This window comes from Oratosquilla oratoria, chromosome 9 (assembly GCF_046742065.1).
Source record: "Oratosquilla oratoria isolate Oo_2021 chromosome 9, ASM4674206v1, whole genome shotgun sequence".
Lineage (NCBI taxonomy): Eukaryota > Metazoa > Arthropoda > Malacostraca > Stomatopoda > Squillidae > Oratosquilla > Oratosquilla oratoria.
The window spans coordinates 78664900-78678354 of NC_134785.1; the positions used below are offsets into that span (position 1 = coordinate 78664900).

Sequence of the window (13455 nt, forward strand, 5' to 3'; positions counted from 1 at the left end):
GCCGGCGGCGTTAAGAACAATTGAGACGAATTGATTATAAGCTTGAATCGGGTTATCCACTTGCAAGTCACTTAGTTCGGAGCACAGCTCCCCAAAGAGTGGCCAATTTGCCGCTTTCAACTTCCACCTTTGGGGCTGGGAGATGGGGGGAGGAGAAACATGAGAGACTACTATCGGGTAGTGGTCGCTGCCGTGTAAATCCGCACACACCCTCCAGGAGAAGTCCACGAGGACCGCTGAAGTGCAGATTCCGAGGTCCAGGACAGAAGTAGTGTTGAGGAAGATGTTATGATAAGTTGGGTTTTCATCGTTAATGAGGGAGACCTCGTTCTCCTCTAAAAGTTTTTCAATGGCGCGGCCCTTCTCGTTACGGGAAGAGCTATGCCACAAAGGACTGTGCGCGTTCAGATCACCAAGAATGATAAATGGGGGTGGGAGTGCATCGACAAGTTCTTGAATGTTGGAAGCATTAACGCTAGAGCTTGGTGGCAGGTATAGGGAGCAGATCGTGTAGCTCTTGCTAAGGATGGCCCGTACAGCAGTCGCCTGGAGAGTTGTGAGCAAAGGGATGGTAGAATGTTGAACGCTTGCGTGGACGACTATTGCAGCACCGCCCCTGCTTGGAGAACCGGCTGCAGGAACGGTACCGTAGAACCTGTAGTTCATACCTAGATTATAGTGACTGGAGGGAAGCATAGTTTCTTGAAGACAGACAACTCCGGGGTTGTGTTCACGGAGGAGGTACTTCAATTCCTCCCCGTTCGCACGAAGACCTTGGATGTTCCATTGAAGGAGTGTCGTGGGTGGTGAGAATTTGAAGAATTAATTAGAGTGCCGCCCCCCGATGGGGGACGGCTTAAGTTGGCCATCATGGGGTTTACGAGATTCGCGTCCCTTAGGAGTTTTTTGAGGTAAGGTCTTGGCTCTCTGGTCTCTTTCTTTCGATCTTTGTTCTGGTGATTTAGAAGATGGATCGGGATTAGGAGGCGGTTGTTTCCTCGACGGATCTGGCGTGGTTTTGATAGGGTGAGGCTGTGTAAGCTTTTTATTGGATTTGGGGGACACTGAGGGAGGAGGCTGCAGGGAGGTGTTGGAGGGCGCGGTCTTGGATAGGCGGTCGTTCGAGTCGCCATTGGGCAGGGGTCGTTTCTGGGGAAGCTTCTTGCTGGAAAGGGCAGGGGGATGTTTAGGTAACTGCGGGAATGATGGAAGGTCCAAGAGCGAAGTTGTGGAGTTGCTTGGGCTCTTCATCATAACGTCTTCGGTATCAGGAATCTCCCCATCCTGCACAGACGACGGGGTGGAAATGGATGTCATCTGGGGGAAGTCACTCATTGATGAAGAGTTTGCGCTAGATTGCGCCAATGGAGGCTGAGAGCACGATTGTCCCGAAGAGGGGGGCTTTTTCTCAAAGGATGGTGTGGGCGATCTATAGACCTTAGTTGAAGATTTTGATGACTTGCTAGGCTTTGAGTTGTTCTGGGGCAATTGTGACTTACTGGCTTCAGGGCGCTTCTTCGGTGATCTATCAGAAGACATTACGGGTCGAGAAGAAGGATTAACTGGATCCAGAGTGCCAAGATTGGATGTATTTGTCAGATGTGGAGGGGGAGTATCAAGTATGAGATTACCGTCGGTGACGCGAGATATGACACGTTGGGAGGTTGACTGGCGTGAAGATTGAGAGGATTGTGCGGGGACGGTCGCGGCGGATGATGTGGTATCCGGATGTGATGGTGCGGGGACGGTCGCGGCGGATGATGTGGTATCCGGATGTGATGATGAGGGAAGGGGCGACGGGTTAGCCTTTACTAAAGCCTTCGTTGCCGATGCGTAAGACGTGGGGCGCTGACCCCCCCGTAGGATGGCTGCCGCACCGCGAAAGCTGGTTCGGTTATTGTACGCAGTTTCCAAGACCAGTCTTTGCCAGGAGTGTTCCTCACACTCCCTCGAGAATGTGCGGTGAGTGCCATTACAAGCAGCGCAGGTTGGCGCGAGATCGCAGCATTCACCCTCAGTGATGTGGGATGGTTTGGCGCAGTTGCGGCAGAGGGCAGGAGAACTACAGATCTTGGAGGAGTGACCGTACCGCAGGCAGCGGGTGCATGTCCTTGGCGATTGAACGTAGGACCTAACCGTACAGCGGTGGGGCCCAATCACGATCACGTCTGGGGGATTTGGGTCGGAGAATTTTAATATTATCAGCGGTGTTGGGACAAACTTTTGTTCTTCTGGGCTATACTTGGATACTACGTGGGCATCTAAGACGTTCTGGGGGCACATGTTAAGAAGGGTAGTGGTTAGAAGGCTACTAAGGGAAGAGTTAAAAATCTTACCCTTTGAGCCATTATAGTCATCATATGGAGAAATCTTGAGGATTCCGCTGCCATAAAAATCTCCGGACGTACCCTGGAGCATAAATCCCTGGTGGGGTTTTACCTTCACTAGGTAGGTGTTGCGACCAAAGCGCGTGAAGGTTTCTGGAGTGAGTGGAGGGTTGGCGATCATTTTGTTGATCATATTAAATACTAGGACATCGTTACTGCCCTCCTCAACAGTCACTAGGTTATACACGGGGGCTAAAGCATAGGGATGGGGACGTTCAGGGAGCTCGGGAGTAAGGTATGTATCATTAGGGACGAAGTCATCGTCTTGTTCTTCAATATTTGATATTTTTAGGATGGAACATTTCAAGGTCGAATCCGCGATTTTATTACCATTGAGGGCAACGCTGGCTGCAATGCATTCTGATGGAGCTAAGAAACGCACATAAAAGTTGTTATAATTTGACTTAACACGAAGAGAAATACGTTCGATAGTACCAAAAGGGGTAACTAGCTTCATGAGCTCGAAAAAGTTTAGGCGCCTTGGGGCATGTTCAATGCCAAGGAGTCTTTTATTCGGGGTAGACGACGCTATCTTACCAACTGCGTCAGCTGGAGCCGGATACCCCACTAGAAGGAGATTTTTTCATGATTGGCTGCCAGGGTCAGGTTGTAGTGAGGATAGGGAGGACGGCACCAGGCGGAGCCTCACGCCTGGGCTAGGACTTGGATCGTAATCCTACTGCACCGGCTTACCGTGCTGCAATGCAGGCGCTCTTCGAGGTGGCATGATACCCTGCCACCAACAAACCTATTGGCAGGGACGCATTACCGTAGGATGGGTGTAGCGCCGCTACTGAGAGGGGCGGTTGAAAGTTAGGTCGGAGGGAGGGGACAGCAAGCGGAAGAGAAGGGAAGAGTGGAAAAGGAAGTCTAAGAGGAAGCCTTGTGCGGGGAAACAAGAGCCCTGCCCGGGGATCGGCATTAGTCGCCTCTTACGACACGCAGCCGACGTGGCAGGGGCTATATTCTATACTACACCCCCTAGCCCAAGGGGGCTGGTCTGGCAAGAGAAGTCTGGGAGAGAGAGAGGGTCTACAAGATGGGTTCTTTTCTAATTTCTTTGCTTTCGCGGGTGGCATCCTCCTCTCTGACGATGGTCCGACTGACGATGTAGAGTTTGGGTTATTAGTTCCTTTCTTAGATTGCATATCACGATTTGGGGAAGAAGATGGAGATGAGGGTGGACTGTGGAGTCTTTTACTGCACACAGCTTCAGACTCCATAGCTTTGCTTCTGTGCGCCTCAACTGAGTGAGGCACAACAGTCCATGATCCCTTTATTGGGGAGCCCCCCCCCAAGTTTGGAAGGTTGACTGATTGATAGGAGGCTTTATTAAAGGAAACCTGTGGGGTTTCAGCAATAGGAACTTTAGGTGCCCCTCTAGATGGGGCAGGAGGCATTCCCTCAACTGGGGATGGGAGAACCTCCACAGAGGAGGATTGAGGAGTACTACAATTTCCAACTTGTGGAGAAGAACGATTAGGTCTAGTAGTGACTCTTTCACGTTGAGGCTTGGGTTCAGCATTTGGTTGAACCTCATTGCTTCTGTGCACCTCTACCGAGTGAGGCACACTCCCTCTACTGGGGAGTCCCCTAGGTCTGGAAGAGAGATTGCCTGAGAGGAGGCTTCATTAGAAGAAGCCTGTGAGGTTTCTACAATAGAAACCTTAGGTGCCCCTCCAGATGGGGCAGGGGACACCCCTTCAACAAGGGGTGAGGAAACCTCCGCACAGGAGGCTTCAGAAATATTAGAAAATCCTACTTGAGAAGAAGAAAGACCATTAGGTTTCATAGTGACAATTTTACACCGAGGTTTGGGTTCAGTGTTAACAGAAGAATTCAAATTGGCATTTTTATTTCTATTGCGTTCTACAGTTGGCTGATCCACTTTACTATTTGTTTTAACATCACTGTATCTTTTGGAATTACTTAGTAGTCTTTTAGCATGTCCTACACTTATATGTTCTGCATGAGTTTTTAGTAGTATTTCCTGTTCCTTCTTATAAATTACACAGTTCTTATATCTGGCATCATGCTCTTCTTTACAATTTATACAAACTGTTGGGCGGGAACAATCCCCATGTTCAGGCTGAGCACATATCAAACACAGTTTGTCCCTTGCACATCTGCGGGAAGGATGGCCAAAACCATAGCAGTTAAAGCACTGAAGGGGACGGGGAATAAACTGCTTCACATAACCAATCTCTTTTTCTATCTCTACATAATGAGGTAGATCTTCACCAGAAAAAGTTAGGATAATCATAGAAGAACGAGGGATTTTAACAACCTTCCAAACATTAGTTAGGCACATTTCTAAAATTTCTTCTTCCTCAAAGTCATACAGATCTCTATTAAAAATTACCCCTTTGGCATAACTAAAGGTATAGTGGGGTTTAACTTCCTTAATGTCGGATTTCTGTTTCAAGTTAAGCACCATGGCAGCTTGTTCATAGGATTTTACATGAATTAAGAAGGAATTTCTTCCAAATCGTGATACCTGCAAGTTAGTCAAATTACCAGAGCCAAGGTGACTCTTTAAGAATATTCTAAACTCAAATAAGTTAGCACGTTCCTTTGCAAGAGTGATAATAAGCCACTTAGCTGGATTGGGAGGCCTCTGCACACTTTCCTTCCTATCCTCTACCGGGTTTTCTTGATAAAAGATATCAAGGTTAGGTGGCACTCTACCAACAAGTTGGGCTGAAGATTCATTTTCATTGCAGTTATTATAATCCAAGCAGGCAGCAGCTGCATCCTGATTAGAAAGAAATGAGATCCAGACTAGACAAGCTTTAAAGTTGTCAGGTAGTTTAACCCTGATCTCTTTAATTTGTCCAAATTTACGGAACTTTTCATATAAGTCTGTATAACTCTTATCAAGAGACATATTTTAGATGTAAAATTCTATGACTATTAGGGGCAGTATTTGAGCTATTTATTGGTTTCTGAGTATCTAAAGATGTTTTCATCACTTCAGAATCCATTCTAATTGTAAGTTCCTGGGTTACAGAATTATCTGTCAATGAAGTCTTAGTATTTTTACCGAAGTTCTTTTTCAAGCCGGAGTCATCAACTGGGGGTTTTACTTTTGCTGAGTCAATAGCATCAACATTAGGATTGGCAATATTAGGAGAGGGATCGGGGGGTTTAGGAGGAGGATCAGGTAGTGGTGGAAGTTTAGAATATTCAGTTTGGACAGCCGCCATGATCGTGTATATTTATGAGGCCACACCATTATCTACGGCCTACGATAAAAATTCTGCGGCTGTGTGTGTAATTTTTTTCACAACAACGTGACGATGTTGGCCATCACAAAGTCGGGACGGCACACTTCGTGATGTTCCATGAGAACAAGAAGAACAGCCATGGTGACATGAAAGAATACGCCAGAATGGGCTATATAAATATTTGGTATAGGTACGTATCTATCGAATCTTATTTTTCATGTTTAAATAGGCCTAAACACCATGAAACATGATCAATATTCATGATATTTGCCCACGTTCACAGCATCCTAGTTTGAATTTTTATGTTGGCTTTGTTGCTTCACTTTAGGTATGGTACAAATTCCGTTGCGGCCGTTCATAAACTCGTGTCAAACACCTGACTACAACACCCTCTTTCGGGAGTTATATTAACTAAACGTCACCTCGAAGAGAGAGTGTCCTATTTCACCACTGTCATTGCAGGTTCAAAGCTAAAATGAAAAAGTCTGTAGTTTGTCTCAGTATTAAATAAAAAATGGTAAAGATGAATTAGTTCCTCAAGATATAAAATGAACATTTTCTGTAAAAATCCCGAAATTTTTCTGTATATTTTACTTTCAATAAACTTTTTTTTTATCATATTTCCTACAAACTATTTAAGCTACAAAGTAATAAGGGACCAACGCACAACATGAGTCATATAGCGGTACATGTGGTTCCGACTTTTTCTTAGTTGTGTCCTGATTGATGCCTAAACTGACACTTAATTTAGTGACAAATCAACAGATTTCCCAGCGGTGGCTCTAGCAAATGAAAAATACTTCTCCATGTAACCTCGTTCACATGATACTAAGTAATTAATCGCCGTTATTTCATTGGTCTATTTTTACTAACATTAATTATCGTAGTCTATGGAAATATTTAGGATCCGTAAAACAGCACTGGTACCAACATCATGAACGTTGGCCGTTTTAGCTCACCCAGAATATGCTAGATCAGGGCCGATATTGATAGTTCTATTGCCAATGTAGCCTACACTAAATACCCACTTGCAATTGTTAAACTAAACGTCACTTCAGTAAAGACACTTATGAACCGAAACATAGTTTGTTGCTGCATGGCGATAAAAACTTGTACACGGTGATAAAAACTTGTAAGATGAATTATTCCCTCAGGATATTAAATTACATTTTTTTTTTAATCCAAAATTTTTCATGAACATTTTGTATTCAATAAACTTTTCATGGCTCAAATTTCCCACAAAACAATGGACCAACGCAAGCAGGAGTCGCATACATGCAGTTCATGCCACCAGTGACTTTTCCTGGCATGCATGTTATACGTCGGTGCGCGCTATCTGTGTACCGAGATAACGAAGTGCATGGGTGCGCATTATAACCCAATGCGCATTTTAAGCCGGAAAATACGGTATGTACGTATGTATGTATGTATTTCATGTCCTCTTGTGTTTCTCTTGTCCCAATTTAGTAAGTCCTCTCTATCAAGGACTTCCATACCTTTCATGCTTCTGTAGATGGTCAGCAGGTCGCCTCTTCCTCTTCTTTGTTCCAAAGTTGGTAATTTCAATTTAGCCAGTCTCTCCTCATATGATAGGTTTGAAAGTGCTGGGCCATTTTCGTGATTGCTCTCCGGAGTCTTTTAATTTTCTTTATATTCTTTTTGGTACTGGGTGACCATAGTGTCACAGCATACTTCAGTCTAGGCCTTATTAATGTGACTAGTATTTTTTTAAACTATTTCTTTGTCTAAATAGGTAAAAAGCCACCTTTATTGATCTTAGCAAATTATAGGATTCTCCGACAATTTTGTTTGTTCATCATTTGAGATAATTACCCCAAGGTTCTTTTTAGATCACACTTTCTTCACTTCCTTTGTTCCAATGTTATATTGTCCTGATATTCTTTTTTTACTTTTTCCGAACTCCATTATGCTACATTTCTTAAGGGGGCTGTCGCGGTGAATTTCCGATTAATATTTTCAAAAAATCGAAATATTAAAAAAAAAAAAAAAAAAAACTGTCATCTAGTGGCCTTTGGCAAGCCAGTCCTGAAATATTTCAGCAAAATACCAAAAAATAAAGGAGTTATGACTAGTTTTCTGACCCCCCCTGCTTCCTACTCCACCCTCGACCACTGGTATATCATGTTCGTGTATATATATATATATATATATATATATATATATATATATATATATATATATATATATATATATATATATATATATATATATATATGTAAATAGCTGGAGTCCAGGGACCAATTTTTGTGGGAGAAAGTATACGCTGGACTCGACATCGAGTCCAGTATATACTTTCTCCCACAAAAAAAATATATATATATATATATATATATATATATATATATATATATATATATATACATATATTAAAAAGATAAAAAAAATCAAAAGCAATTTCCCTGTGATCTATTGGCCTTTAGTAACCCCGTTCTGTAATATTTCTGTGAAATATTAAAAAATAAAGGAGTTATGACTAAATTTCTGACCCCCCACTTCCCACACCACCCTCGACCATTTGATCTATTATGTTCATGCATATATACATATAAAATCGAAAGCAATTTCCCTGCCAACTAGTGGCCTTTGTCAACCCTGTTCTAAAATATTTCTGCAAAATGCTAAAAAATAAAGGAGTTATGACTATTTTTCTGACACACCCCCATTTCCCACTACACCTTCGCTGCACATATATTTGACTAAGTTATTTCATCGCAATAGAAATGACACAAATGCGATGTGTTTTGTTATTCACTAATAAAGACTAGCTGGAAACTTGTCCTACATGTGGGGAAAGCACTTTGCACTCGAATACTTCAGAAATGTGAGTAAACTGAGAGAATTATTGTGAGTAGGCGGAGAAAGCAAATTGTCGCTCCTTGGAAAACTTTTATTTACTTTTATTTGAAGCTATAATCATTTCAAGAATGCCTAAACATTCGAAGAAGAAATATGCGTTTCATGAAAGAGCTAAGAAACTGAATCAAATTATTGAGAGTGTACTTCAGCCTCGGTTATTACTGGAGATGATCATAGCAGTGCTGCGGTGCCGCCGGGCTCGCCTAGGTTGACCACGTTATCGCCCTCCTCTCCCCCTCCACATCCTGTTTGTCAAATGACGTCACCGCAACCATCAACATCAAGCATGCGTGACGTACCATCACGTGCCTCTTCAACTGAAACGCTCCGAGTGCTTTTCGTCACAAGAGCGACTGTCATTGATCATAACTTTGGAATGACACAATCTTCTTTCTTACTTGGTTGGAGTCAATCCCATCATTACAAAAGCACTTGAGGAACAAGACAAAGACACAGAACGGAAAGGGACACAAAAGACCAGAAAGAGGAAGAAAAAACTATCATACAGCTCTGATTACCGGCCGGGAGCTTTCTAGTAAGCGGACCTGGCGACAATGAGGGAGGTGGTTCCTCCTGAAACCCTCGCCTTCTGAGCGGCTAATACCCCGTAAAAGGGGGGGACAAGGTACCAGCTACACTTTATAATAACATGTGAATGACATAGAATGCATGAAGATTGGCACAGAGAAAAAAAATCTAAATGAAAAATATAAAAAATGCAGGGAAAAGTATTTTGAATTTCAAAGCTCAATATCTCAAAACTACACTTTCCTCTACATTTTTTCTATCTCCTCCATAACTACATGGCCGATTTTAATGGGGTTTAGATAATTTGAAAGCTGAATAAATTTGCAATTTTTTCATTCTGGCATTTTTCATTTTTTGTGATAGAAGTCCATATATTGTATTCCATGTATAAAAAAAAAAAAAAAAAATAAAAAAAATGGACATTAAAAAAAAAATATTTCTCCTAAACTAAGAGGAAATTCCAAAAACTGTACAAAAGTTATTTAGGTATTGCTATAGAGCATTTGTGGTATTTTTTTACAGCATGTTCAGTCAATGGATAAATGAGGAGATAGAATGTTTACGATTTATAAAAAAAAAAAAAAAATTAATTACTTCATTGTTTTTCAACCAAATGATATGAAAATTGGTGGTGAACATCTCAGTATATGAATATATAACATATTAAAAATTCGCGAAATTCCGATCGCAATTGACGAAGTTCATTCTCGAGCACGACGGCCCCTTTGTTGAAGTCCACTTCCCACTTCTGACTCCCATTTCCAAACCTTGTTTAGGTCTTCCTGTAGTGATTCACATCTCTTTCAGTTTTCATTTTCCTCAACATTTCAGCACCACCTGCAAAGAAGCTCATGTAACATTCCACATCTTCATTCATGTCATTCACATAAATAGCGAACATTATTGGAGCCAATACAGATCCCTGTGGAACTCCACTAATCACCTCCTCCCAAACTGAACTCTTTTCTCTGAGCACTACTCTCATTTTTCTGCCAGGCAGGAAATCCTCCATCCAGTTTAGTAGGTTACCTTGTATCCCTCCTATGTTTTCCAATTTTTAATCCAAGTTGTCTCAGGTTTATTATATTGTTTTCTTCCAGGTGTTTTATTTATCTATTCTTCATAGTTTTGTTCACAATTTTTGGCTACAGTGCTTGTAAGGGAGATCAGTCTGTAATTTGTTGGATCTTCTTTGTTTCCTCCTTTATATATTGGTACAATGTTGGCATTTTTCCAGTCTTTTGGTATTTTTCCTTCTTTGAATGAGCAACTTAATATGCTGTATATTTTGTCCACTAGTTCTTCTTTACATTCTTTTAGTATCCAATTTGCAATTCTGTATGGGCCGTGTGATTTCCTAACATCAAGGTTTGTTAACTGATCCATTATTTCTTTTTGCGTTATTGTTATTTCCCTCATGGGGGAGATCGCACTTTACTTACTTCGTCCTAATGCTGTATTTTTTTTCTAGTGAAAACAGACTAAGTAATTGTTCATGACTTCAGCCATTTCTAGGTCCTCTGTGTATTCTGTATTTCTATGGCATAGTTTCACCATTTCCTGTTTATTTTTAAGTTTACCATTCACATATCTATAGAACAGTTTGGGTTAATTTTTACATTATTCTATAATGTCTTTTTAGTACAGGTACTCCTCGTTTAACGACGACAATTGGGACCAGCGTGCCGTCGTTAACCGAATGGGTCGTTAAGCGAAAGTACATATACATACATGTACTGTATGTACAATGTCCAGCAATACATGTATCTTTATTTTCGTGTATTTTCCCTCTTTTATACAGTACATTAAAGCTTTATTTACTGTTTATTTACGGTGGTTAGGTTCCTGAAATTACCGTATATGACCAAATCCGCGTATGCTGACATTCCATATTGAATACCGGGGCATTTTTTTTTTGTTTCGACCATGGACGCAATATAGCAATAGAAATTTAATTATTAATATGCAATTTTGTGGGCGGAAATGAAAGTAAAAAATACCATGCTACAAGAAAATATGCTAATGAACGAAGTCGGTAGCATAGGATCGGGACGCCATCTTGTCGTCTGCCAAAGTCTCTCACGAGGACGAGCCGGATGACATTTAATTTGCAGGTAATGATTTATCAAACACAGGTTAGGTTAGTTTAGTTTAGGTTAGACAGATTTATCATCCTTTCATTTCTTCGACATCGGCATCTATCATAAACATAGTGTACCATTTGTCCAACATGACTTCGTTACTTACGAAATTTATTTTAGCACCTTTTTTTCTGCTCACAATATTGCATATTATGTTGATACATTATAATTTACAAAATAAATAATTAATTTTCTATTGCTTTATTGCGCCCTTGGTGGAAACTAAAAATTTACCACTACCGTTATATACTGTACCCCAGGTAGTTTTTTCAGCTTGCAGGATGGTAATGTAGACCTAAGCTTCAGAACATTTTACCTCACAGGTAATATCCACCGTACAAGTTCATTTATAACATCATACAAATTTGCCTCAGCCAACTTAATTATCGTACACGACGTTGTAACTTCGGGAGATTTACGTTAAACGAATGTCATGAAGCCTGTCGTTACTCCGAGTTGTCGTTAACCGAGTAGGTCGTTAAACGAAGAGTACCTGTAGTTTCTTTTTTTCTCTCTGTGCACTTTTACATATTTATTTTTATGGTTAATATGTATTTGCCATTTTTTTTTTTCATCTTTTCCTCACTGCATATTGTGTTGAACCAGAACTTTATGTATGTATATATGTATGAAAAAGTGATCACATTTCTCATCTAAATCCTCACCAGTGGGCTTGTTTACCATATCACTGTTCTTCTCTTAATCATACAAATTCAAAAATATATTATCTGAAAAGCAAGCCATACATTTTTATGAGTAATATTCATGACAAGAAAAACATACATTACCCTTCATCCAGAGCATCATCAATATCTTCATTCATGTCTTCATCATCCCCAATGCTTGACTCATCTTCATTCAAGGTGTCAATATTCATGACGTTAGTATTTGGCACAAGTAAAGGCTCTGAAGGTTCACTAACTTCCATCAATGCCTCTGTCTGTAACTCCATTTCATCTTCAACAGGACTGCTGCAGTTCTTGTTCACATCCCCTTCTTCTTGGTTAGGCTCTTCAAGGATGCTACTGTTGACCACTTCTACCTGGGGTGGATGTGAGCCATCCTTTCCAGCATTTCTTGCCTCTTCACTTGGTGATTTTGAGGTTTCTTCCACTGATGTCAAAACTGTATCTGACACTGACAAGGGTTTTCTAGCATCTTCTGATATCTGAAAAAAGGTTAACACCATAATTTTCAATTGATATTCCTAAAAACATATATGTACAGTATAATATTTCAACCCAATAATTTTTTTTTTTAAATATCACTTTCCAAACACTGCACTTCATTTATGATATCTCATTTATCAGTAGCTATGAATTTTTCATATACAGATTGACCTCTCATTAATGGACACTGCATTATCGTATATCGGATGCAATGGACACAATCCGCTTGTCCGGTCCGACAGTCTAAATTTCATGGGTAGGGTGAATGCGTCCGTTACAGACGCTCCTCAACTTACGTTTTAGTTACGTTCCGAACGGCCAAACGTAAGTTGAAAATGAACGTAAGTTGTTACTGTACTATACATCCGTAAATTCTATTACCGTATCTTACAAAACACCCCTAAATCATTAATTATACACATAACATTGTAAAATAATAACATTAATTTCAAATAAATTAAATTCAAGCAACATAAATTGAGATGGTGGAGGATGAGGGGAGGATGAGGCAAGGCACTTTCAGTCTGTCGTTTGTGCAATGTAAACAATGGACGCAGCGTCATGTGTAAGTATCGTTTGAACTACGGAGAGCTCGCTAAACTAAAAAATTCACTCAAAATTTTTTTTTTTACCATTTTTTTTACAGTCAGTTCAAACGTAAAATCAAAAAAACGTAAGTAGAGGGGGGTCTGTAGTTCAGCGTTTGTCCGCTGAGTGGCTGATGGCGTGATGGCGCACACTTTGTTTTGTTTACTAGTTAACAAGATCATGATCGGTGTGGACGTTTATTAGCCGTGTTTGGGGTGTTTTCGCTGTGTTTTCATTGTTTTTGGTGCTGTGCAATCACTATGGAGATCGCTGAAGCTGTTCTCGCTGGCAACAAGCAGGAGGGAGCAAGTGGCAGTGAGGAGGAAGAGGAGGTAGTGGCAGTTAAACCCAAGATGTCGGAGGTGCGCCAGGCTATTGACACGCTCGTAACTTACGTTGATCTCTCTGCTAACGGTGACGTTCAGGGTTATTATGAACATTTGCGCATTTTAAGAGAATTGATTCGTGAATAGTATCAGAAAGGAAAATATTAATATGTATGTACATATACTATGATTTTATAGAACTTAAGAGGTGA

General features: G+C 40.8%; 1 protein-coding gene across 6 annotated transcripts in view; it reads right to left on the reverse strand.

Moving 5' to 3' along the window:
* LOC143028632 (ATP-binding cassette sub-family C member 5-like) overlaps positions 1-13455 on the reverse strand; it is a 328912-nt gene that overhangs the window by 290488 nt on the left and 24969 nt on the right. For all 6 annotated transcript variants that reach the window (XM_076191041.1, XM_076191039.1, XM_076191038.1 and 3 more), the window contains exon 3: positions 11949-12328. In XM_076191041.1, coding sequence (XP_076047156.1) covers positions 11949-12328 — 380 coding nt within the window. The remainder of the gene's footprint in view (positions 1-11948; positions 12329-13455) is intronic.